The sequence below is a fragment of the Anthonomus grandis genome, chromosome 4, assembly GCF_022605725.1.
Source record: "Anthonomus grandis grandis chromosome 4, icAntGran1.3, whole genome shotgun sequence".
Taxonomy (NCBI): domain Eukaryota; kingdom Metazoa; phylum Arthropoda; class Insecta; order Coleoptera; family Curculionidae; genus Anthonomus; species Anthonomus grandis.
Genome location: NC_065549.1, coordinates 11649685 through 11676852, shown reverse-complemented (window position 1 = coordinate 11676852; position 27168 = coordinate 11649685). Strand labels below are relative to the sequence as shown.

The 27168-nt window shown below is 32.9% G+C and overlaps 2 protein-coding genes and 1 long non-coding RNA gene across 3 annotated transcripts; 1 reads left to right on the top strand and 2 right to left on the bottom strand.

Moving 5' to 3' along the window:
* Positions 1-979: 979 nt before the first annotated feature.
* Positions 980-7644, bottom strand: LOC126735263 (3'(2'),5'-bisphosphate nucleotidase 1). The gene is made up of 7 exons (XM_050439211.1): positions 7535-7644; positions 7087-7220; positions 6905-7036; positions 1781-1918; positions 1442-1729; positions 1242-1390; positions 980-1187 (listed from the first exon to the last, which is right to left on the bottom strand). Exons 2-7 carry the CDS (start codon positions 7204-7206, stop codon positions 1076-1078), a joined length of 939 nt encoding a protein of 312 aa, XP_050295168.1. The 5' UTR covers positions 7207-7220; positions 7535-7644; the 3' UTR covers positions 980-1075.
* LOC126735269 (uncharacterized) lies at positions 7626-24903 on the top strand. Its single transcript, XR_007660352.1, has 2 exons — positions 7626-7741; positions 24046-24903. It is a non-coding gene; the product is annotated as an uncharacterized LOC126735269 (long non-coding RNA).
* A 70-nt stretch (positions 24904-24973) lies between these two features.
* LOC126735266 (lactoylglutathione lyase) lies at positions 24974-27115 on the bottom strand. The gene is made up of 4 exons (XM_050439215.1): positions 26943-27115; positions 25416-25639; positions 25292-25359; positions 24974-25232 (listed from the first exon to the last, which is right to left on the bottom strand). The coding sequence occupies exons 1-4, from the start codon at positions 27018-27020 to the stop codon at positions 25039-25041; spliced, it is 564 nt and encodes a 187-aa protein (XP_050295172.1). The 5' UTR covers positions 27021-27115; the 3' UTR covers positions 24974-25038.
* Positions 27116-27168: the final 53 nt, after the last annotated feature.

The following is a 27168-nucleotide window of genomic DNA, read 5'->3' as shown; positions in this document are numbered from 1 at the left end:
GGTGTGAGGAAAACCATTTAGGTAAACTTGATGTATAATTTCTAAATGGAATATAGTAAGCTATACCTAATGTCATAGAAGATCCCAGAGGACACACTGATGTCATTATCAGCGAAACAATCCTGCCAGTTTACAAAAACTGATTCAGTTCAATATAATTAGCGTTTCTAAAATTTTAGAACAACTCCTCATACCCAAGATCTTTTGACTTATTAGAAAATCAAGGTGACATTCATAGGCAAAGCGGTGAATGCATGAGTTAAGAAGCAGATCACTTGCTTTCAGTTCATAGCATTGTCTGCGCAATCTAAACCTGACTTACCTTACGGGGATTTGCGCCATGCAGTTTTACAGCCAGGTCTCTTACCAGAAGAGTTAGGCCAGTAATTGTTAGTAACAATGTTGAAAAGTATATCAAATGTTTTAGCCTCTACTTTATATAGCGAAGGCAGGACACTTTATTGTAAACTTTGGCCCCAGTGTCCGACAAGGTGGGAATATTGTCTCAGATTGAAACAAAAAAATCTGAGGTATACGACCTATCCTTATTCTGATCACAAACGCCAGATTGCGATGCATATTGTGAAACAGGGGGCACGCAGGGTGGTTTGTAGATCAATTACTCAGAAGGGTATTGTTTTCATTTTATAGTAAAGCATCTGAAATTGAAGGTTTATTACTGAACGTAATGCCAGTACAAAAATGGAAATTTTTATTTAAGTTTGTGCAAAGTCTATACATGGAATTCTTTCCTGAAAAAACATAAGTCTAGACCAGAACAAAAGTTCCCTATAAACTGGTTCGATACTGATGGTAATTGACCTTTCTACTAGAAATCTTTACTAACTACTGTCATTTCTTTTTTCTACCGGGGAAAAATGAATAGGTGATTAAAAAAATATTGATTAAAATTATTAGTTGTAGAAATTTAAAACACCGTTCGAACATTAGCTACTGAGGGTACAAAGAAAAAACAAGATTCCAAATAATAAATTTATTTCCTACTAAAAGTTAATTATTCTTTAATTTAAAAAAAAAATCTTTTTATAAATTGTTTAAGACCTAAGAGTATTGGTCAGTAAGGAAATCTATCTTTCAATTCTTGTGGAATTTTATTAATCAATTCCTGGTGATTTACATATCTAGAGGTAGCAAATATCCCTTGGGCGTTTGGAAAGCACACGTCCCTATAAAGTATTTGCTTTAAATATAAAATAAACCTCAAAAAAACCACATCTTACTTAGAATAATTGTACTCCCGTCCATGTATATCCGTAAGTACACCCCCTAATGACCTGAGTAAGCCCTCGGGAGCACAAGTGTCCCATTTTTTGCATCCCTTACTAGCGAAAACGTAGGCATGCGCCTTACCCTCCAACAGCATCAAAACCTGTAATATGAAGGTAAAAGTGACTTTTAAAAAATAACAGAATTTTTATACCTTATGTCCAGCTCCTCCAACCCTAAGCACTTCGTCAGCATGTAAAACCTCAAGAGTCTTATTAACAACATCATCTGCATGTTGCCTCGTGGTTGTTACAATAAACTTATCTTTAGGGGGACTCGTGGGTGTAAAGCCTCCAACTCCCAGACCCACAAGACCCCAAAGGGTTCTACCACTGCACTCCTTTTTAACCTTATATTCGTGATAGGGTTGATGTATGACACCACCCACTGCCTTACCCTTCACCGCGAGCCCCACAAGAACCGTCACATGATCCAGTAACCCCTGAATACAATAAAAATTAGTTTTAAATGGTGGTAACTTTGAAAATCGTACTTGTGTGTACTCAGATGTACCGTCTAGTGGATCCACCCATATGACAATATCTTTGGGGTCGACTTTTTCAAATTCTGGGGGGCACTGACTTGAAAGGACACCACTGTCTAAGTCAGTTACTATCCAGTCAGGTGGGACCTAATATAAAATTAAACACTCTATATATAGGACTGTGAATATAGTGAAAAACTTGATTTTGATGTATACAAATGTCTTGATATATTAAGGTATGATTACAATAGTAAGTTAAAGTAATAAAAGATGTATTTTTAATAAAATAAATATAATAAGCCTTTAGGATTAGGCAGAGAGGAGTGGCAGCATTCCAACAGACCTGCATTCCTAAATAGGGGGACCATCTGGTATACAGATGGCTCCAGAATGAATAACAGAGCTGGATCAGGGCTTTGTGGTGGGATCCCACATACCAGGAGAGCATACTCGCTGGGAGAGCACGCCACTGTCTTCCAGGCCGAAGTATTCGCTGTATTAAAATGCGGACAGAAAATCCTAAGCTGCGGACATCGCAATACAGTCGTATCAATATGCTCGGACAGCAAAGTTGCCATTAAGGCTATCACGGCCGCAAAGGTAAGCTCCGAGCTTGTACCAGAGTGCATAAAAGTCCTGAAAAAACTGGTACAGGTTGGCTGCAGGGTCCAGCTCGGCTGGATACCTGGCCACGCAGGCCATGCAGGTAATGAGGAAGCAGACTCTCTTGCCAGACTGGGATCCGCGAATGTGCCGATGGGGCCGGAACCCATAGTTGGTATCGCCAATTGCGTTGCGGTCGCGTCAATGAAGGGTCTGCTGGACAAGTGGACCCGAAGATGGACTGAGTCCCCTGGTATGAGACAGGCCAAAGCGCACATAGGTGGGCCCTCTGCCTGCCTCACCAAAAATCTACTCCGCTTAAAAAGGCGCGAAATTCGGCTAGTGACAGGTCTTTTAACCGGTCACTGGCACTTAAGAAGCTCCATACTATCGGTATTGCGGACAACCCGGAAGCGTATTGGCATTCTCTACTACGATAGGAAACAGGCCTAAAAATTACAGCGTCGAAACGCAGTAGAAGATGCCAGACATAGTTGCCCGAAAAACGTTGGCCATTCTCTAATGCGATTGGACGCATATCTAAAATTTAAGCATCGAACCACAGTAGAAGATGCCAGATATCTTAAATGACATAAAAAGATATCCAGAAGCCAGATATCTTAAATGTCTTTGCCGGCGTTTGGTGCGTTTGTTGCATTTGGCGGCAACGCTGTGATTTTATTTGCACGCTAGACAGGAATTAATGTGTTAGTATTTATTTATCGCTTATAAAGTGTAGAGTAGAGGGGATATATTTATTTGTGAATTATGGAGGAAAGTGTTCGAAAATTGCTCAGTTTTGCAATAATACCAAAAGCAAATTAATTCAATTTACTTTTAACAAAGATTTTCATTTTATTTGTGAGTTCCGTACTGGAGTAGGATTCTTAACTTCTCGATAGGTGGCGACTCGGAAGGTCACGACTACTCGAAGTAGATTTCGATACCTAGCAAATAGGTGATTCTCAACACGTCTCGAGTCGTAGTCATGCACAATTGCTGCAAGAAATGTTATTGAGAGAGCTATTGGAGTTTTAAAAACAAGATTTAGGTGTTTATTAAGGGAGCGAGTGGCAAGATACTCACCAAACTTTGTTGGTGAGCTTATAAATACTTTTGTAGCACTACACAATATGTGCTAATGCTGAGGTAAATTTTAAAAATATTGATCCTGAGAGTACATCCGACTCCGATAGTGAAGATAGTTTACCATTATCTCGTCTTGTAAAAAGAAAAAAAATGTCCAGGCCAGCGAAAGCAAAAAATTAATTTTCGTGGACCAAAAATGACATCACTTCTGATTTAACTACTTGGGAGGCTGTTTGTATGCCAAAACAACAACAGTTGCCAGTGGACACGTTCTTTTTATTTTTTGACGATGAAATGATAAACTTCCTGGTCACTTGCACAAATTTGTACGCCAGTAGTAATAATCGTAATGCTAATGTAACAAACGATGAAATGCGTTGTTTTATTGGAATATTGTTACTAAGTGGCTACAATTGTCTTTCGCGTCTGGAAATGTACTGGAAAAATTCTCCTGATACTAACAATAGCTTGGTCACTAATTCAATGTCAAGAAACCCGTATCGTCATATAATGCAAAGTCTACATTGTTGCGACAATGCTAATCTTGTGCCTGATGACAGATTTCCAAAACTTCGTCCGATGATAAATCTTTTGAATAAAAAGTTTATGGAGATGGCCCCTCCAGCCGAGCATCACAGTGTAGACAAGTCGATGGTGCCCTACTACGGAAGACATCCAACGAAACAATTCATTCGTGGGAAACCCATTCGCTGGGGATATAAAATATGGACTGGAACCAACAGATTAGGATATATTGAGCGGTTTGAGCCATATCAAGGCTCAAATACTAAACTGTCAGATGAATATAAACCTTTAGGAATGGGCGCAAGTATTGTCCTTGAGTTCGTAGATGCTTTAAAGGCTTCTCAAAAAGACCTGAATTACCACATCTTTTTTGACAATTTATTTACGTCGTTGCCGCTGCTTTCTGAATTAAAATCTAGAGGCGTAAAAGGTACTGGAACAATTCGGGAAAATCGTTTACCGAAAAATTGCCCAATAGTGACAGCCAGTGAAATAAAGAAACAACCACGTAGTAATTTTGACTATGCTACAACAGAAGAGAATGAAATTGTGGTCTGCAAGTGGCATGACAATAGTATTGTCAACATCGCTCCCAATTATTCTATGGTTTTTCCAACTATACAAGTCAAAAGATTTTCTAAGAAAGATAACAAGGTGATTCTCGTCCCACAGCCTCATAATATCAAAATATATAACGAAAACATGGGCGGAGTAGACAAGGCAGACCAAAACATAAGTTTATACAGAACATCCATTTGAGGCAAAAAATGGTACTTCCCCCTTTTTAGTCATTTTGTTGACATGGCTCTACAAAACTCGTGGCGTCTTCACAAATTCAATGATGGAAAAATGGATCATCTTAGTTTCAGACGGTCCATTGCGGTGGGAATACTGGAATCATTCAAAAAAAAATCGGAAGGAAGGACAAGTAAACTTCCAAAAGAAGCACATGCTTTTTCCAAATATGATCGAGTGAATCATCTGGTTGCTTACCAAGAAAAGCAAACTCGCTGTGCTTTGTGTCACAAAAAAAGTGTAATTTATTTATTATTTAATAAGAAGATTTCCAAAAAAACTATCCGTATTTACAAGATGAAATTGTCAACAAGTGTTTTGCTATAGCATTCATTTTTAATATTAATTTGGAGTCTTTAACTTTTTTGCGTCTTATTGTAGTAAGGTATAATATTTTTTTACTTGTAAACAAATTATGTGACCATTTTATAATAAAACATTCGTTTTAGCGTAAATTAGTTGTTTTTTTAAATTTATTTAATAACAAGATTTCCAAAAACACTGTCCCTATTTACAAGATGAAAATCACTTTGTCAACAGGTCTTTCGCTACAGCATTCATGTTTATAATTAAATTGGAGTCTTCACTTTTTTGCATCCTATTGTAGTTAGGTATGATATAACATTACGCCGATTTTTGCATTTTCTTTTGCAATTCGACGTCTAAAATTTTGAGATATGCGTCCAATCGAAGTAGAGTATGACCAACGTTTTTCGGCGTCCTATGTCTGGCATCTTCTACTGCATTTCGACGCTGTAATTTTAAGGCCTGCGTCCTATCGTAGTAGAGAATGCCAATACGCAACCCGGAATGCCGATGGTGCTGTGAGGAGGATGAAACCGTTGACCATGTAGTCGGGGAGTGTCCAGCACTCACGCGCGCCAGGTTCAAATACTTAAGTAACACTTTCAGTGTACCAAGTGACTTTAAGTCCTTCAGACCAGAGAGCCTTATCGGTTTCTCTAGGGCCGTTGGGCTCTGGTAAACCCCGGTGGGGCATGATGGGTCCATCAGGAAACCTATATGCACAACTGCCTTGGCAGGCCACTGTTCGACAATTCAATTCAATTCAAGCCTTTGAAATGGAAAAAAAAATTGTGATCTCTTATGAGTCTATGTAGGAATATCCAAGAACTAACAGTTCATAAAGTAGTTCACAATTATATGTATTTTTCGGAATGATCTCTAAAAGACTGAAATATTAAACTATTGTTACAAACTTGCCTTACTAGGGCCCTGTCTTGGCCGGATTATTCTAATGGAGTTATATTTGTACTTAAAGCACATTCTGTTACAATTCTAGAAATTAGTAGAAGAATCTTATTGGGTATATATGCATAGGGACCTGATTTGATTTTAAGTTTATAGTTCTGCTTTGAGTATGCTAAATAATTAATAAGTGATTAGAAATAGTAGCTGATTGTAAGTAAACTAGTGAATAAAAGGTTCATGTTGCGTGTACAAGTGCGCTTATTTATTGAACCCACAGGAAATCCATAACACAACGTCAAGAGTACCAAAAATTAAATTAAGAATCTCACATATATGTATATTAGATGTTTAACAATAAATACATCTCTCATAAACAAAATGTTTGCAATACATCTCTGAATTGGAACTCAATGCTCGATTTTTATACTCCTGGGTTGAAAGGTCAAATTTAAGAACTGCCCAGCTAATTGAAGTTACTGTAGTTAACTGCAAGGGTTAGCATTCATTTTCATAATTTATTAGTCTCCCAATATTTTTGAAATTATTTATGTTGTTATTATTGAGGTAAGATTAATTACAATTCCCAAAGTAGTTAGTATAATTTACTTCTTTGACACACTATGTTTGAAAGTTGTGAACTTGTAATAGATTGGAAATATCTGAATATAATGTATACTAATGCTTCATCATTCATGTTTAACATAGAGTTTATGTGCATTATAAAAAAAAATAGAGCTCAAAATGTATTCTAGATTTCCAATTTTTATTTTCTGGTCTAAGAATACTGACTTTTTTAATTTGAATTTAAATTACATAAGGTCAATAGGGTAATAGGGTTGTTCATACTACAAACCTTAAGAAATCAAAATAATAACAATAAAGAAAAATAAAAAAATTAGAATTTCCTACCTCATCCGATGTATTACAGCAGCCTTCCTCTCCAATAACAGTTACATCAGGGAAGAGTCTCAGTAAAGAGGCGACAATACACCTCTGTGCAGACCTATCTGCTTCTGTTTGTAGGTCATTTTTACCACTACCCTGCAATTATAAGTTTCATTTTATTGTGCTTTTAAAAGTGACAAACATACCTTTTCTACAATACCCAAATCTCCTTTGGTCATTACATCTTTAATAATGGAGCCTGCTCTTGTAGCTGCTGAGGCAGAGCAAGCTAGCAGTCTTAACACAAGGGGAGCACTTTGGGCCATTGTTTAGAAATAAGCTTTAAAAAATTAAGTGGAACAACAAATTAAATTCGAACAAGTTGCAAGACTGTCTAGTAAAAAGTTCAATTATGGAATGATGCTAAAGTGAGAATTAAGATAAATCCTTGGCCAAATATTGTTCACGCCTGCTTGAACACAGATTTTTCAAAAAAAGACAGGAATCCTTGAACTTTTTTATAATTTCCCTGTAATGTGTACTTTGATCTAAATCATTGCATTATTTAACAAATTGGGTTTATTTTTTGTGTAGTAATGAAGTATTTAGGTTGAACTACGAAGAAGGTCAAATAAGTTAATCAAAATTGATTACCAGCTCTAATTCACAATGCCAGATAAATTTGCAATATTAAAAAGTTGTAATTTTTTTCAATTTGTAAATAAATCTAAAGTTGAAAATAACAGCTGACATTGACAAGTGACAACAGAGGCAAATGACGTTGACAGCTCGACCGTTTGTCTTTTTTTGGCCTGTAGCGAAGGGAGAATTGTTCGACAAAGCTTGGGTCCACTTGTTTTGGTAAGTTTCAACTTTTCTTTCAATTTAACTGGTTTAAATTATGCTTAAAAAGAGCTAATTCAATAAATTTATTAGAATTTGAATACTTTTATTTAATTGAGGAAACTGAAATAGCTCACGCCAGCTTCTTATATTCACATAAGATCTATGCAGAACTTATTTGTTTGCAGTAGGTCTCCTATAATAAAGTATACTCTATGGCACATTTAGTTGCTACAGTAGGCCTCTTATAATAAAATATACTCTATAAAACATTTGTATGATGCAAGTAGGCTTGTCATCAATGACAGACTTAAGGGATCATAAATTTATTGGTAATTATTTACAAAACGGTTTTCAGCTTTTTTACGAATAAAAGGGATATTTTTTGTTTGGGCACTTTGTGTTGATTATAAAGTTTTTTTTGGCGGAAACACTAATTTGCCTTTTTTTTCGTGAAGTGAAAGCCTATTTTAATGCAAAAACAACAAAACTCACGACATTTGAAGATAATGGTATTGTTAGGTGGCTTAAAATCACATTTTTGGGCACTAATTCAGTAAATGACATATTTTCTCGGGTTTTCTTAAAATGTTAGGCCTTACTTTCACAAATACTCCAGAAAAATATAGAAAAACAAAAAGTTCCAATGAAATTGGAAAGAATGAAAAAGATTTTGTAAAACATTCGTTCTGTTTCTATCTATTCCTTTTCCTCTTATTGTAAAGGTGTAATTACGTGTATGACTTAGATTACATGGCTAAATGATTCTAAATACTTCCTTAAGAGGCGCGATTACTACGTCTCTTCTGGAACTTTCAAGAATATTTTCTCTAGATATATAAATAGAGTGGAGCTGACTTATCACATTAGAAAAAAAGGCAATTAAAAAAAACTGTCTTGAAATATATAATTGCTGAGTGCTTTTCAACGCAAAAACAATGGCTTGTAATAATTTTACTTTTACAATGAGGGAGTTTAAGAGTTCCAATCGCCGAAAACTGGTGGATTTTTTAGTGAACCATGATAGAATCTACCAACTGTAACTATTGTACTGTAACAGTACAGTAGTTACAGTTTGTAGGATCGGTTGGGTTGGGACAAATTGTTTTGAGTTAGGACGTCTATAGCATGTTGTTAGGACCTTTACGAGCCCTCTATATACTTTTTAATAATAATAATAATAATAATAATAATAATGATAAATGTCTTTATTCTTGTAAACATATATGTTTGACAAAAAAAGGCGAAGTTTAGCTTTACATAGCTACTCTACTTAACCATTAACTAAGACTAACATAGAGAAACATGATAAAAAAAGCGAAAGATTAAAATTATTTTAATCTAACATGCAACAACACTTATAAAATAAAATATTATTAAGCAGGTAAATAATATTTTTAGCTAAACGTGACCGATATTCGTCACATATCTAAAACAACCAATTATAAGAAGAAATACAACATACATAGCAGGTAGTAACTATTCACTAGATAGAAGAAAGGATTTAATCGACTTCTTGAACTTCAATAGGCTCATATTCTTAAAGTTGTCATTTAGCGAGTATAGATAGACGGAGCGATGTATGAGAAACTATTCTTAAAAAATGCGTGACGAAAACAAGGTATACTAAATCTATGACTGTATCTTAAGGCAACCTTGTGGGCATTATAGCGATATTCAAGTTTATCATAGAGATATTGGGGTGATGTGGAAAGAATTAGTCGGTATATAAAAATTGAATAGCCATAAATATGCAATTTATCAACTTTAAGCCATTCTAGCTTAACCAGTTTATCAGAAACATGATCGTACTTTCTTATTCCGCAAACAAATCTACAACAAGTATTTATAATTTTCTGCAATCTATTTTTAGTAAGTAAATCTAAAGAGGCATAATATACTAAATAGCAGTAATCAATGATGGGAAAGACAAGACTTTCGCAGAGCTTTTTTCTTAACTTATGGTTAATTATGTGAATATTACTATATAGTGGTCTTAAAATGGCATAGCATCTTTTAGTAACAAAAGAGACATGTTCGCGAAAATTTAGGTTATTATCAACCAGAAGCCCAAGATTTCTAGCACTGCTCACATATGGAAGCTTTTCAGAATTTATGTTTAGATTAGTAATGCTCTCTATCATTTCTCGATGCTTTGGATGACAAAAAGTTAAAGCTAAGCAATTTTTTTGCATTAAGCACAAGGTTATTTCTCTTTGAATATTGATATATTTGTTCAAGATCTTTATTTATTCTATAAAAGGCCTCGACAATGGATGAAAGGTCGAATGAATATCGCATTTGGGTATCATCAGCAAAACAATACATACTGCAATATACAATCCAACCAAAAAAGTCTGAAGTGTATACTAAAAATAATAGCGGTCCAAGTATGGATCCCTGTGGCACTCCAGAGGTAATGCGCACCAAATCCGACATCATATCCCCAATCACGACTCGCTGATACCGGTCACAAATAATTAATAAAAAACTTAATGCAAGTCGGATCAAGGCCATAGTATTCGAGCTTGGCACAAAGCAAATCATGATCCAGAGTGTCGAAAGCCTTCGAAAAATCCAAAAGAATTAAAACTGTAGCTTTGTTTATATCGCGAGACCTATAAATATCGTCTATTACATTTAATAATACGGTCGTTGTACTATATCCTTTTCGAAAGCCAGACTGCAGAGGACTTAGAATATTTTTGGAGGCATATTCATAAAGCTGAATGTATACTACCCTTTCCAGTATTTTGGAAATTGTAGGAAGTATACTAATGGGTCTTAAATCCGAATATGATTCGGGATTATTGATCTTAGGTAAAGGAGTTATATGCGAGATTTTCCACAATTCTGGAAAGTAACCACTTTCCAAACAGCAGTTAATAATATGGGTTATATGCTTATATATAGCAGGAAGACAGTATTTAAGCATTTTTGCGTTTATGTTATCACAACCAACAGCGTTACTTTTAAGATTGCTGACTATTTTAACAATTTCGTCAAACGACGTAAGTTGAAAGTGAAAAGTACAATTTTCATTTAATTTATTAGTCCTAAAAAACGAGGCATGCTCTGTACAGTTTTGAGAGTTACTAAAGACTGAGGAGAAATATTGATTTATATCATTAGGTTTTTTTAAATTGATAGGAATTTCATTTTTATTTTTAATTTGAATATCCATACTTTTAAGAGTTTTCCAAAGCTGTTTTATATCTTTGTTAGTCTCACAATATTCCAAAAATGCATTTTTTTCACGCCTTAATAGCGATACAACTGGATTACGGAGTTGTTTGTATGTGTTAAAGTCAATTAGATTTTTATCCTTTTTATATTTTTTAAAAAATTTGTCTCTATCTTTCATAACTGCCTTTATTGTATCCGTTAACCAAGGACAACTCTTTTTTGTAATTCTTGAGTTCCTAAGGGGAGCGTGCCGATCAAATAGTTTCAATATTTGATAGTTTAAATAATTGATTTTTCGTTCGATATCAGGCATATAGAATATCCGATCCCAACACACTCTTCCCAGATCCTCAGAAAAAAGATCACCATTAAACTTCCCAAACTCGCGATAAGTCACCACCTTGGGCGGGGGGCTTTTGCAGCCCGTAGGCAAACGTGGTGTAGATAGCCATATGATCCGATATTAGGTCAGCTAAAAGTATTCCAGAAGAAGTTACATAATGAAAGTTATTTGTGTAGATCACGTCTATATTTTTTTCTGTGTTAGCAGTGATTCTTGTTGCTTTGTCGATAGTTTGTCTAAAATTGTAAGATATAAAACAGTCATAAAAAATATTTGTTACATTGTGGTCAATATTGCTATCGCCAAGAAAAACTACTGGACCATATAGAGTAGTTACATATGACAATAGACTATATCCCAGTATTCCACACATACCTGCAGGTTTCCCGAAGGTACCCTATTAAAACAACCACAACAAAGTTTTAGCCTACCCACTTGTAATTCCAGAAAAATTAATTCGACCTCCTTGATTCTGGGATAATCGCTAAGAACCACCTTTACCTGCAAATCCATGCGAACATATACACCCACACCACCACCCCTTCCCTCACGATCCAGCCTATAAAATTTATAATTGGGTAAAGAAACCATTGCAGTGGGAATATTTCAATTTAGCTAAGTTTCCGTCACTGCAAAAATATCGAATTTATTTCCGCTAACCATATTTCGTAATTCATTGACCAACTTTTAATTGATGCATTATAAGACTACCTAACAATCCTCTCTTCTTCTCACAAAATAAATTTGGATTAAAACTTTTGATATTTTATAATAATTACGAAAAATAGAGAACCAAAAGCGTTTAAAAAGTCTAATAAGAAATAAGTCTTATGCACTAAATAACTTAGGTATACCATACATTAAAATCACAATAGGATAGTTCCTAGGAAGAATTTTTCAAATAGTTTATTTTTTCCCCTTCTCAACACCAGTTCCCGAACTTGAAGATGAATTCTTTCTTGCAGCGACAGTTCTGGTCACAATGTTGGAGGGTTTGGGAGTATGAGTATTATTAATTTGTTGGTATGTTTTTCCACTAGTTAAGATTTTTCCCGAATTCACCTCAGGTCTTGTCGGAGAAGATTTAGGAGGAGGGTGATGGGTAGTTTTTTGTTTGTCAGACTTGGTTCGGGAGTTGCGGGAGCACTATTTTTAAAAAGTTGCTTGTTGCTTACAAAGAACTCTGTAAAGGTAACTTCACTTGTCTCCAACAAATCAGCCACCTCAAAACTATCCTTATTCACTATTAATTTATTTTTTATTATTTTAGTCGAAAAACCTTTATTTTTTGCTATTTTAAGGAATTTATAGAGAACTTTTTGTTCTTGTGGTCGTTGAGGCGTTAAATCATTGCAAACAACTATACCAGTCCCCTTAAGTTTATAAGCGTTTTTCAAAATTCTTAGCTTATCCGAGAAACGCAGAAATCTCACAATAATCGGTCTTGCAGCCTCTCTAGCCTTTTTGCCCACTCTGTATATGTTATCAATGTCCTGAGAATTTATTTTAATAAGCAATTTTGTAGTAAATAAGCGTAGGGTACTTTCCTTTAGAGGATCTTCTGCCTTTTCCTGTAGACCAAATATAACTATTTGATTTCTCTTACCAGATTCCTCAAGTTGTTGGTTTTTCATACCAATGGAATTTCAAATTGTTAACTCTACATAAGGGATGAATTTTTCAGCGCTGGGTATTAGCTTGTGTACAAATAATGAAACCTGTTCATTCTGGCAGATAGATATAGATGTCTTCCGTGTTTTCGCTTCTCATATATAGGATACACTTTTTAGACGTGTTTGTTTCTTATTACTTGCGTTGGGCATTAGCAGAATAATTATATTTATTATAAACAATATATACAATTTGGCAACTGCCAGTTCATATCTCAAAAGTTTGACAATTTAATTATCAATGGCAACATCAAATACCTATTTTAGCATATTTTAAAGGAATAAATCGGAGATACTTAAAGACCCCAGCTCTCTATTCAATTAAAAAAAAATATTTGAAAAACAAACGAAAATTTGCAAAAATTTATATGATATTGCTATCCAATAATCCGATTGTGGCAAGTCTGCTTATTTGTATTTTAAGATGGCAACATCGCCCTAGATCAGTAAATAAGCAGAAAACAAGTTTCATTTGTTGTGCAGTTTTTGCATTGTATGTTTTAAAAAAATGTGTAGAAGATTCTGTTTCACTTTATTTCATAGTTAATTTACCCTACCCAGCACCCCTATTTACTCCCGGGTCCCGTAAGCTTTTCTTAAAGCAGCGCCGACAGTTTTGTGTTCTATAAAGACGTTAGAACAGGCCTATATAGAGAAATTTTCTTATAGTAGTAAAATAACAGAAAACCGTTTTGTAAACTAATTTATTAGCCACAAGATACTTATTATATTTATAGTATTGTTTTTTTATGGGTAAACATCTTTTTGTATTTTTAATTTACTATGTTTTATCAAGTTATTCCATTCCTCAAAATTTGAACTTCTTTTAAATAATAAAACATATCGCACGCCCGCAAGAAAAGTGTCACAACTTTAAAATAGTATAAAATAAAATAGTATTTCATATTATAATTGTCCAGGAGAAAGAAAATGTTACAGTATTTACTTCATTGAGTTCTCAGGTTCACATAGTCATTTCAGTCAAGAATCAGAGTCATTTCAGGTTGCAGTTAATAATCTTATGCATTTTGGGTCCTAGTTTGATTATTATTCTTACAAAACTAGTTTAAAATAAAGTTAACAATATTTTTATTTCTGGAATTTTTCCTGATAAGTTAATTAATTACAGTTAAAAATTACACCTATTTTTAAGTCGGGTTCTCAAGAAAACTCCATGAGTAACTATTTTTATTAGACCAAGTACCTTGGGTACAGGTCCTAAAAGGGCGAATGTTGGTATTTGTAAATAAATATGTGCCCATGGATAAATTTCTGTATGGGTTCTTAAAAATAGTAATACGCTAAGTGCTACGATGGATTTTGTAAACGAAATAAGTAATCAATTAGAAAATTAAAAATGGTAGTGACTGTCTTCATTGACTTAAAAAAGGCTTTTGACGTCGTTATTTAGAAAGCCGGTTAATAAAGTCTAGTGCAACGATATATTAGAATGGTCAAAACAACCCGTCAAAACACCAGCATTTTACTTCTCAAACAATGTAAATAGAAGGTGGAGAAATTGTTTGGCAGGTGGAATGCTGGTGTTTTGACGGGTGACCATTCTAATATATCGTTGCACTGGACTTTATTAATGCACTATACAGGGTGTTCCGTTGATCATGTTACAAACTTCTAGGGCAGATAGAAAACGTCAAAAGAAAAACAAAAGTTCATATAAACATGGGCCCGGAAAAGCTTCCTCAGGGAGCTAGAGCTCTTTGAAAATAACCTTTAAAAACTAGTTTTTTTTTAATAGCTCCGGAACTACTTTAGCTACCGCAACCAATTTTGGGAGGTAAATTATTGTTAGTACGTTTATTCTTTTGAACGTACTAAATAAAAAAAATATTTACCAGGGGCTTCAGAATCAGGGGGGTATTTGTTATATTTAGGCCCATTTCTTTAAGACTTTAATTTCTGCCCGTTTGAGCATTGGATTATGATGTTCCTATGCTTTTTACATAAAAAAGGTGCTCTTAGTAAAAGTCGGTAAATGGTAAATATCTCCGTTTTTGTGAAAATTGACGAAAAGCAAGTTATAAGAGACAAAAATGAATTACCTATTATTATTAATAAACAATTGAAAAAAATCCGGCGTAAATAAAAAATAAATGTTTAAAAAAAGTTAAGGTAGCCACTTTATTAAATTGGTACTCAAATTAATTAACTGTCACTTTAATTACCTTGAGACATAAAATGTTTAAATGATTTTAAGTGTAATAAAAAACCAACAAATTTAACAATTTTAGAAACGTAAACAAATTTTATTAAAGATTGCTATTACAAAAATAAACTTAAAATATTAATTGCTCAAAATGCCGGCCGCCACGATCGATACATTTATTGTATCTACGCACCATATTAAGGTTGACGTGGTTAAAAATATCAGGCGTGGTTTGGATTACTTCAGCAGCTGCGGAAATTCTGGCCACCAGGTCTTCTTCTGACTCGACTGGAGTTTCATATACAAGACTTTTCATATGCCCCCAAAGAAAAAAATCTAAGGGTGTCAAATCTGGTGAGCGCGCTGGCCAGGTGACAGGGCCTCTGCGGACAATCCAGCGTTTTCCAAAATTTTCATTTATAAACTCGCGGACGAGGATGCAACATAATTGGACCAATTAAGCGTTCTCCAACAATGTCGGCCCACATATTGACCGAAAACTTATGTTGATAGCTCCTAAAATGAATACCATAAGGGTTTTCCTCACTCCACACATTATTATTCTTAGAATTAAAAATGCCTTCTTTTGTAAATAAAGCCTCGTCAGTAAAAAGGACATATTTTGGAAATTGAGGTTCTTCTGTACATCGGTCAAGAAACCACTGGCAAAAATTCACGCGGGGCATACAATCATTGGGTCCTAATGATTGCACCTTTTGCAGGTGGTAAGGCCGAAGAAGCTGTTCCTTAACAACGTTCCATGCCCTAACATGATTTACATGCATCGCATCAGCTACTGCTCGAGTACTTACTGATGGGTTATCTTCAAATCGCTGAAGCACTTCTTCCTCAAAATCCGGGATTCGGAATTCCTTTGCGCGCCATTATCTTGGCGTTTTATTTTAACGGAGCCAGTCTCCCTGAGCCGTTGATTGACCCTTTCAAAAAGTGTGTGAGCTGGGATTCGCCTTTCGGGAAACCGCTCTTCATATAGTCGAGAAGCAGCTCTACCATTACATCTAACTTCCCCATAAATTAAAAGCATATCGGCGTATTCCGCAAAAGTGTAATCTTCCATTACTTAACCGTAATAAAAACGGAATTAATATCATGTAAAAAATACTGACAGTGACAAATTTAAAAAATACTGACAGGGGCAATGAATTAGCATTATTATTATTATTAAAATAATTAATTCAGGTGCTGTATCTTAGTTTGGTTTTAGTCAATTTCCACAAAAACGGTGATATTTACCGACTTTTACTAAGAGCACCTTTTTTATGTAAAAAGCATAGGAACATCATAATCTAATGCTCAAACGGGCAGAAATTAAAGTCTTAAAGAAATGGGCCTAAATTTACCAAATACCCCCCTGATTCTGAAACCCCTGGTAAATATTTTTTTTATTTAGTAGGTTCAAAAGAATAAACGTACTAACAGTAATTTACCTTCCAAAATTGGTTGCGGTAGCTAAAGTAGTTCCGGAGCTATTAAAAAAAAACTAGTTTTTAAAGGTTATTTTCAAAGAGCTCTAGCTCCCTGAGGAAGCTTTTCCAGACCCATGTTTATATGAACTTTTGTTTTTCTTTTGACGTTTTCTATCTGCTCTAGAAGTTTGTAACATGATCAACGAAACACCCTGTATAATAGTGCATTAACGATGAAAGGAACAAATTTATTTAAAATTAAGGTGTTTTTTTCTTCTTTTATTTTTCGGACACTTGGATTAGCATTATCACTTTGCTCACGTGCGTTTTTTGCAATAAAAATGTTCTCTACTGGGTACCCCAAGTAAGAAACTATGGCGTCAACACTAATTTTTTTTAAATGGAACACTGTATATCATGACATTTTACAATTCTACGATATATTCTGAATACTTTTTGTATAGGATATGCTTAAAGTCGGCGCTTTGTCAAATTTGACGTAATAGCGTTGATTGAATATTTGGGAAGATACGCAATCCTGTGTTAAAAAGTGTACCCGGTCGACTATCGGATTGCCGTTCAGTTTCGTGCACCGTGTGGTGCTGCCGCAAAGCGTCAAATCTAGGAACGATTTATTTTAGCTGCGTGGACCTGGCTTTTGGCTTCTTTGAGTCAGGTTTTCAACGACGATGGAATCTCCGGTTACGCGGCCGTGTTGGATATTTTTTTAAGATATGGGATGATGCTGCCAACTATGTTTTTATTATTTTTTTTGTACATACAACACAGTGTCATTTATGTAGTGGTCAAGTGATAAGTGATATGCTTAAGGGTGGAGGCATATTGAAATTTCTTAAAAGTTAAATTTTATAAACAAATAATTACTTACCAAAATATGTTTTTGAGACAAAAATTTATACAAAAATATATATAAAAAGCTATTTTTACAAAATTACCAAAAAAGTTTAATACAAGTTATAATTCCAACAAACATTATGTTTCCTTCATTTTGTGTTCAAGAGGGTCAAGTTTTTAAATAAAAAGCCCGTTGCACTTAATTAACTAAAAACTAATATACAAAAAATATGTGGAACAAATTTTAAGATATAAGTAGGTTTCACGTAAATATTATAAAGAATAATTTAAATAATTCATAAGACTTAATACCGATGGTAATATAACTTCTTAATTAATAATTTTTTGTAAAAAGTAACCCATTTTGTCATGTGATTCAATATCTGAAAAATTGTGCAGCCTAGTGAGATCTGTAAAGTAAGGGGTTGTGAGTGAGGATGTTAATAGAAATAGAAAATAGGCCACATTTTAAGTTTTAAGCGACACAGGAAAATTCTCAATTACCAGTTGTTACAACTATACTTAAAACTCTAAAAAGATACCTAGTAACAAAAAAAAACATTTTGTTTAAAGACCCCGCATCACGGTTATACAGGACGTCAATAGAGGTGGTCAATTAGAGGAAAGTTGAGCAATATAGTGTCCTGTTATAATAAAATCTAAATACTTCCTAAATTTTGCAAAAAACTGAAATTTGGCAAAATCATTTTATTTTTTTTCTGGCGTTATTTCAAAATATATGACAAAAGTATTTATTAAATGAATAAATTATTGTGACCACTTTTTCTCGCCTATACGATGACACCTTTAAATTTAAAATACGACGTTCTGTCTTTAAAGAGCCATCATCAACTTTGTTTTTCTTTGTCGGCGCTATATTGACCATTTGCAGTTTAACGACGCGGGAATCTTTGGGCGCCCGGCCGTTTTGTTATTTTTTTAAGACAAGGGCGATGATGATAACAGCGCTTTTATTTATTTTGTTATTGCCGATATTTAAATGCGCTGTGATCTCGCATAAATAACTAGATAAATGTGGTGGTCAAGTAATGTATTGGAAGGTGCTATCTCTTACAACTTAAATTTTATTAACAAATAATAAATTACTTACCAAAATCCTTTTTTGAGACAAAAATAAATAAATAAAAACAAAAGAAAAATTCAATAAGCTTTTATTTATTAATTAGAAAATTAACAAAAATATTAAATAAAGGTGATGATATAGGTAGGTTTCACGTAAATATAAAGAGTAAATTAAATAATTAAAGATTTAATATCTATATACGATACTATAGTTTTTTAGAGTGAATAATTTATTGCAAAAAGTAGCCCGTAATGTGATTTTTGACAATACGGGTTTGTGAAACCGGCCAATATCTCAAAAACTGTGTAGGGTAGTGAGATCTGTGAAGTACACTTTTTTTGGACAAAAATATTGAAAAATAGATACCTTTAACTGAAATTAATATAAAAATAAAATCGCAAAATTTAAAAGGTTTTGAATAAGGGTGTAACAACACTATAAAATATAGAAAATAGGCCACATTTTAATTTGCAATACAGGCAAACACTTAATTACTAATTCTTAAAACTAGAAAAAGTTAATAAGAAAAAAAACAAATATTTTGTTTAACAGTATGAAGGGTCTCATCGCGATTATACAGGATGTCCAAAATAAGGATAAGCAGTAAATGGTTTAATTAGGCGAAAGTTGCGCAATATAAATGCAATGATTGAATAAATGCAATCTAAACATTGGAAAAATGCCAAATACTTCCTAATATTCAGGAAAAAGGTGAAATTTGGCAAAATGGTTTTTTTATTTTTTTCTGGCGTTATTTGAAAATATAAAATAAAATCATTTATACATTGTTGTAAACACTTTCTCTCATTTACAAGTTAACATCTTTAACTTTTAAATATGACGTTCCTTCTTTAGAGAGTCATAATCAACTTTGTTTCTTCTTGTCGACGCCATGTTGGCCACTTGCAGTTTTGAATAATCCTTTTAATTACTTTTTCAACGAGGTAATTTCTAGCTAGTAATTGGAATCATCCCTATTAAATATTATATACCTCTCTCTCTTTTAAATACAATTTCGAATTTCAAAAAATTCAAAACATACTTTATTCATAAATACATGGTACCTACTTGTTGACATGGTACTTTTATGATATAAAATAGGCACATTAATCGACATATTACTAACACATAATTTAAAAACAATACACAATAGTGGGTTTAACATACTAGTATAAACACAAAATGTATTTTCAATTTCAAAGCAAGACGACTTAAAGTTTTTTTAGAGTAACATCACAAATTCTAACCTTTACATCTTTACTAAAAACTAATTATATACTATTGGCCTATTCCTAACTATCTTCAAAAAATTCTAATGCTATAAAAATATTTGCTTTTAAGAAGTTTCGTTAAGGACTTTTTAAAGCGAGGAGACTTTTATGAAAACATCTTGTCGGACTTGCATTGTCTTATTTATTTGTTGTAACACGACGTTTCGGTTGGTAAGTATCTCCAACCGTTATCAAGTGTAAACTTTTATAAACTAAGTATAAACAGTTTACACTTGATAACGGTTGGAGATACTTACCAACCGAAACGTCGTGTTACAACAAATAAATAAGACAATGCAAGTCCGACAAGATGTTTTCACTGTACCATTGTCTACCACCTTCAAAAACGAGACTTTTATGACATTTGGAAAATGATTAAAAATTTTTATGCTCAAGTAAATAAGAGAATTCTTAGTTCACTTTTCGGGATAGGCATTGGAATATTGTATTTTTTTCTGATATTATAATGTTTTAAGGAGCCATTATTTTGAAGATACAATTTATATTTTTTGTATATTAGTCAAGCAGACTCAACAATAAACAAGCAACACAAGGAAAGTATCTTTAAATAGGGGTCTGCATGTCCTGTGGAGATTTATGACACATATATTTAATGGCTTGTTTTTTAAAAACAAACATCGAGTCAAAAAGCCGTTTACTAATGCAACTCCAAAATGTTATTCCATACTGTAGGTATTTTTGTATGAAAGTAAGTTCCAACTTTCGACAAAAAAAATATCAATCTCAGTTCATTTAAAACCATTCTAACAGCATAACATCGTCTAGCCAGTTTTTGCCTCCTGACATATATCCATAAAACTTAGGTTTATGATCGATAACAATTCCAAGAAATCTGTTAAAATTATTCACTTCCAATTCTTTGTTGTGAATCATGAACTGCTCTGAGCATAAAAACTTAACAATTTAGTCTTATCTATGTTTAAAGACATCAAATTAGCATCAAACCACTGTTTAATCATTAATAAATCTTTAGAAATTGTTCTAGGTTAATGTGCTTTTATTATTGTCCATAAGATAGTGGTGTCATCTGCAAAAATAGTGAAGAATCCTCTTATCTGGAGCGACCCCAGGTCATTTATATACAATAGAAATAAAATAGGACCGAGAAACGAACCCTGCTTACTACACAAAGTTCAGACAAACTGCCATTTGGCCAAACAAACTTTTTTCTGTCTAACAAAACAAAATTTTAACCATTCTAGAGCAACTCCCCTAAACCCATATCTAGAAAGCTTACCGAGCAATATTCCATGGTTGACACAGTCAAAGTGTTTAGAGAAGTCGCAGAATACCGCTGCAGCAAAGTGACCTTCTTCAAGCTCAAATATAATCTCTCCAGGAATGAAAACATTACTCGACATTCATTTAATATGTTATTTTTTTTAATTAGGAAAGCTACCATTCGTACTATAACCAGTTTCTCAATAACTTTAAAGGCTTTTTAGGCTTTATTTTTATCTTTTTCATGAATGAATTTCATTATGAAAACAATTATTGAAAATACTTAAAACACTAAAGACCATAAACATAATATATTGATTTAAAATTTTCTTAAAGTAAAAAAAAAGAAAAAGAGAAAATGGCTCTCATAGACATGAAGAGACAGTATTTTTAGGAGTTCGGATTGATTTTTGTAGATAAAATAGATAATTTTCTGTGAGGTTTATAATTAGATTTTTTTTAAAGATTTTCTAATAAGATTTTGAGATTCCCATATTAGGTTGTTATAAATCAAAGTCTTAATTAATATACGCACACTGATTAATTTTGCCTAAAGAAGCCATCGTCTCACAAACTAAACACATTTACATATATCTATCTATTTGTGATTATGATATCCAAGAAAAATTTTTAACAACTACCAAATTGCAATACGGCAAACACGAACCTGTGCAAAAACTCTCCCACACGACTCGGATGATCGGCCGATTACTAATGAGAAGCGACGGACGAAATTATTTTCGCGCATACTGGAGAGAATCGCCATCTATTTTTCACGCATATTTGCGGTCACGTTTTAGCCCATAAGGTTGCGTATCTTCCCAAATATTCAATCAACGGTAATAGACTAATGAAACATACAACATTCAAAAATTAAAATTTATACAATATTTATTTCAACTCATTCAATTTATTGTCCAATTAATAAAACTTCCTTCCAATTGCTCACTTTTAATCATTTATTGCGAATCGATAAGTTAAATTTTTTCCCGAATTCGTTGCTTTAATTACAACATTATTAATTAAACCCATAAGAAAAAATCTAATGGGGTTATATCCGGTAACCTGGGCGGCCACTCAATCATTCCTCTTCTTCCAATCCATCTGTTGGGAAAAGTTGCATCAAGAAATTGTCGAACGGCAATGAAAAGTGAAGAGTGCCTTGTCCATATAAACCATATCTCATTCCTAGATATGTCATTAGCCTCTTGTGGATCAGGGAATAAAACAACTAAAGCAGGGTTAAGTTGAAACTATAGAAAGTCTAATTAGCACTCTTATTATGTAGGCACGCGGTCTCCACAACTAATCATCAAGAGTATTTCAATTCGTTCTTTCTGAAATAAATGCATTGTATTAAAAAATGATGCGTGAAATGACAACTAATAACAATTATAGTACTCATAGCAAGACAAACCGTTAATAAGTTAGGTTTTAAAATTGGAAACTGTTCGAAAATAATATCTACTTACTTTCTAAGAAGTCACGTAAAAAATTAATGTTGGCGTCATAGTTTCTACTTGAGACACCGTGTAACTTAAATTTTCATTGCAAAGGTTGCATTGAATCAAATGGACAACAAACATTAGTTGCAATAAATATAGAATAAATTTTTATGTTTTAATTTCATAAATTTCTGATGCGAGTTTCATTTGTTCTGATCGGTAAATCAGAAATACCGAAAGTATTTTACAAAAACAGCTTGCACATTCTGTCTTTTTAATTCTGCAAGGAAAAAAAGAAAGCAGAATTTAATTTTCCTTGATGATCGGGTCTTGCATATCTATATTTTGGATTAATGTGCTCCATGCTTGCTGCAATAAATTACCATTGTCGCTTAAATCCCCAAGATTCCAATATTTATTAAAAAATTATTTTTATGATCTTCTAAAAAGTTAAGAAAGTAGTGGAAACGGCAACTTTCTAAACAGGGCTCATTCATTGACCTAGCTGCTATTACTTTTAGAGTTTTTGAAACAGAAACATGTTTTCTCAAGTTTCTTAGCACTTTTGCTTTTTTCTTTATTCTGTGTTCACTTTTCTCTCCTTGCCACGTTTCGGAACCGATGCTTAGATGTGAAGTTGATAATAAATAATCGGCATCGGTAACAGAATCATGACTTACGTCAATCGTTCCTTAATCAATTATGCTTATTTTTTCCTTTCTTTGTAAATGTGGAAATATCAATATAACAGCATAAAACTCATCCGAATTTGAAGATTTACTTTCGTTCTTATAACTTGAAAGGAATTACATCGATAAACTGAGGAATTACTCTTAAAAGATATTTTGTTGTCACTGCATTCAGTCTCCCAAATATCTGAATTATTTAATAAATTAGCAGCGTCCTCGCCAGCAACTATAAGCTATAATTTGCTATAGCTAGTATTTTTAAAGATATGCATAATACAAGTTCTAAAATGTATCTTGCACATTACTTTCGTCAGATAACGAACTGTCATGCTTCTTTTTTACGTTAAGTAATCGTTATATTTTTGCAGCACGTGAATATAAATTAATTTTTTTATCTTAAAAGAAAATAATAAATAAATAATAAAGAAAATAATAAAAATCATTAAAGAACCAAGAAGGAATTGTGTTTAAAATTTACAGTTCAATAAAATGCTATTAGAAACGCAATACTTCATTTTAAGTTTTTTTAGCAAAGGAAATATTTACTTTGTTATAACTACATTAAATATAAATGATTTATCAATAATAGCAAAATTGTCACAAAACCGACTGGCTTTTTTCTTTATCAAAATAACTTGAATGAACTAACATGAAAATTGCTTAAGCTAAAGCAAGAAAATAGGAACAAATCAAAATATGTCTGTTTACTACAACAATTATAGCACTAATAATATTGGCACAACCCAAAATGTGTCATTTTTCCTAAGCAAATTGGCATATAGTCCATGAAACTGCATTTAATACTTAATATATTATTGTTTTATTGTCAAATTATCAATACATTTCTTAGAAACAATTTTCTTCCTCCTGGCATTCCTTGTTAGCTCATTTTCTTCTACACAAACCTGTATAAAAAAACGTTTAAATAATTATTTTTTTTATGCAGCTCTTATAGCAACTGATGCATAAAAAGCATCTTATATGAATTTGCAAGAAGCCTCATCAAATTCTACAAACAATGAAGTTGTATTAAATGCCGATGAAGCCTATACTGAAACAATTATCATTGAAGTGGTTTCTGACCCAGAAGAAACAACAAACGAGAGTATTGAAGAAATTACTGATGAAGAAAAGCAATCGACTACAAAGCAAACACGTAAACTAAGAACCTCAAAAAGAACAAAAAATTGCAAAAACAAAAGTTGCAACTTCAAATGTAAAAATGTCAAATTATTAAGTAAATATTCCAAAACCTGTGACAAAAAATTGGGACAACAGTCTAAAGAGGAAATAAAGAAACCCAATCCTTGGTACAAATGTTGCATATGCAACACGATCTTAAGAAAACAAGGCAGTATGGACAGTCATTCCAGAATCCATGCCAGGGAAGAGGGAGAACTCTATCTCAAAGTAAAATTTATGAAGTACGTTGAAGGAGTGTTTCAAAAATTTATTGTCAGGTACGCTGACCCGTTATACAAACCACCACCAAGCAATAGGAACCCAAATACAGTTTTAAATGATGGATTAAACTATGACCCAAACAAACCTGTATTTAAGTGTGATAAGTGTAATTATAAGACTAATCACACCGAAGATCTGAATAAGCATAAAAAGCTACACTACTGGAACCCAGAAAAGCATAAAAACTTTGAAACAAATACATGGTTTACATGCAATATTTGTTATTTTTATAGTTTAGATAAGGAGAGGTATATGAAACATTTCCATACCCATAAGGAGGAAAATTATACCTAAATGTTACATATGTAGTATTTATTGATATAATTAAAATATATGACAATTTTGGCTTTTATTTATACCCACCCAATATTCAAAGTAGGAATAGATTTTACAAATTAAAAAAATGTGTGGAAACTTTGATATAACTTTAATGATTTATCACATTAATTTTATTAAAAAAAAATAGCATTAGACATTAGACACTAAATTCCTTAGCAATATCAGCAGTAACCTTATTATTTAAAATTTCTATCCAATATCCATCTGGATCTGTAATAAAGGCAATTCCCTTCATTTTTCCATCATCAGGCTTTTTAATGAAATTTACACCCAATTTTTCAAAACGTTCACAGGCTTTATTAACATCTGGTACAACTAAACCAATGTGACCTGAAAGTAAAAAAATACTACAATCACTTTTTAAGCTTGCAATTATACTTGTCACTTACCAAAACCCTTAGGTTCTTGATTTCCATTATGATATTTGAAATTTGGATCATTCTCAGTGCCCCAGTTACTAAAATTATATATTAATTATATATGCCTTTACATAGCATCAAAGTAAAACCTTACTGAGTCAGTTCAATGGTAGCTTTTTGGCCTAAAGCCCAAGAGTTTCTTTCCACTGTGCCCAAATCACCCTTAAGCTTGTCCTCATAACCCATAAAATATAAAGAAAATTTCATTGAGGGAAAGTCCAGTTTGGAAAGAAGTTTCATTCCTAACACTTTAGAATAGAATGGAAGGGAGATTTTTGGGTCTTTTATTCGGTACATTGTCTGTTGCATTATAAAATCCTGAAAGAGAATATTCACAATGATCTGTGTTAGAAATTTAAATATTTCTTGAACATATTATTGGAATATTCAGTGAAATTTAATGTGGTCTGTTGAGATCTGGTATCCATATGTGAATTTGTGTTTGATGAAATTGAAAAATGATGATTACAGGAAATTTTTGAAAGTTATCATGTTAACCTTTATTATATAGGATTTTACAGAATAAGATGTTGATCCTTGGGTAATTTTAAAAGTTCAAATAGACCTATGCTCCATCTCCTGAACTTTTGAGCTACAGTGTGCTGAAAGTTGTCACCCTTAGAAGCAAATTTAGGAGACCCTGTATGAAATTTCTAAAAACTATTTAGTATTAAAGTACCACTAGACTTCTAGAATTAGAGTTGTTATACTGTAATGGTAAAATAATGTACATATTTATAAGAAACACAATTTTTTTTTCCGTGGCAATCACATGTCGGATGAAAAAAAGTAAAAAAATCAAATTTGTATATGTAATGTGGCCTGTTGAGATCTGATATCCATGTAAATTTGTGATTCATGAAATTGAAAAATGATATTTACAGGAATTTACATGTTCGAAGAAATCCAAAAATATAAATATGCCACAATTTAATTCAAGAGAGTATATTCAAGACTAAATTACAGAAATATGTGGGTGTAGATATAAACAGTCATATACAAAGAAACCCTTATCGCGCCCAAGATAAATAACCATTCCTTATTCCCACAGATAGTCTCCATTTTTTGGTTTTTATCCTTCAATGTACTTCTTTATACAGGGTGGTGCTTTATAGGAAATTTTTGATAAGTTAACTTTCATTAATGGTTTTACTATCTTGTAGAGAGTGTTTTCGCCATATTTAACAATTTTGAAGTTAGATAGTCTTTGACTTATGTAGATATATTCAGAGCAGAGAATATGAATACAAAACATTCCATTATCATTTTCTTAAAAAAAAATTTACTGAATTTGAATTAAGATTCTATGACCCAAGGCAATGAAACCCCTTAAGTTATTTAATATTGAAAAGTAAAAGTTAATTGAAACCCTTTAAAAAGTATTTTAATATTGTATCCTTGATGAGGGCAAAATATCCTATTACAGAATATACAACAATTTAATGTATGAAGGCCAACCAACAATCAGTAAAAAAAGATTATTACTTCCGAGAATAGATTTGTGAATACAGGTTCCAAAAATATTATACACTGTTATTAATGATTTGGATTTTAGATATAAATTTAATTTCTTGTTGCTTCTAGGTACATTTAAATAAATTGTTTTTGCTTCTGTACTTACCTTGGTTTCTATGGGTATTTGATCACATAATTTTAATGCCTCTTCATTGGACAAAGGGGCCTTCTCTGTGTCCCCCATATTTCAAAAAAGTTGAAAATTCTGAAAAAAAAATGTACTTGGTCTCACTAAATAAAAAATTATTATTTAACAGCTGATTTTGATTGGACACGTCAAATGCCTTTCAACTACAAAATAAAGTATTGTCCTTCTGCACGTTAGTCACTCC

Coding starts and splice junctions, on each gene's coding strand:
- LOC126735263 (XM_050439211.1), bottom strand. CDS start 7,206: ATGGCCCAAAGTGCTCCCCTTGTGTTAAGACTGCTAGCTTGCTCTGCC. Junction 7,037..7,086: donor ATTTGGGTATTGTAGAAAAG/GTATGTTTGTCA, acceptor TTATAATTGCAG/GGTAGTGGTAAAAATGACCT. Junction 1,730..1,780: donor GTACATCTGAGTACACACAA/GTACGATTTTCA, acceptor TATTGTATTCAG/GGGTTACTGGATCATGTGAC.
- LOC126735266 (XM_050439215.1), bottom strand. CDS start 27,020: ATGGGGGACACAGAGAAGGCCCCTTTGTCCAATGAAGAGGCATTAAAA. Junction 25,640..26,942: donor AAATACCCATAGAAACCAAG/GTAAGTACAGAA, acceptor ATTCTCTTTCAG/GATTTTATAATGCAACAGAC. Junction 25,233..25,291: donor TCAAGAACCTAAGGGTTTTG/GTAAGTGACAAG, acceptor TTTTACTTTCAG/GTCACATTGGTTTAGTTGTA.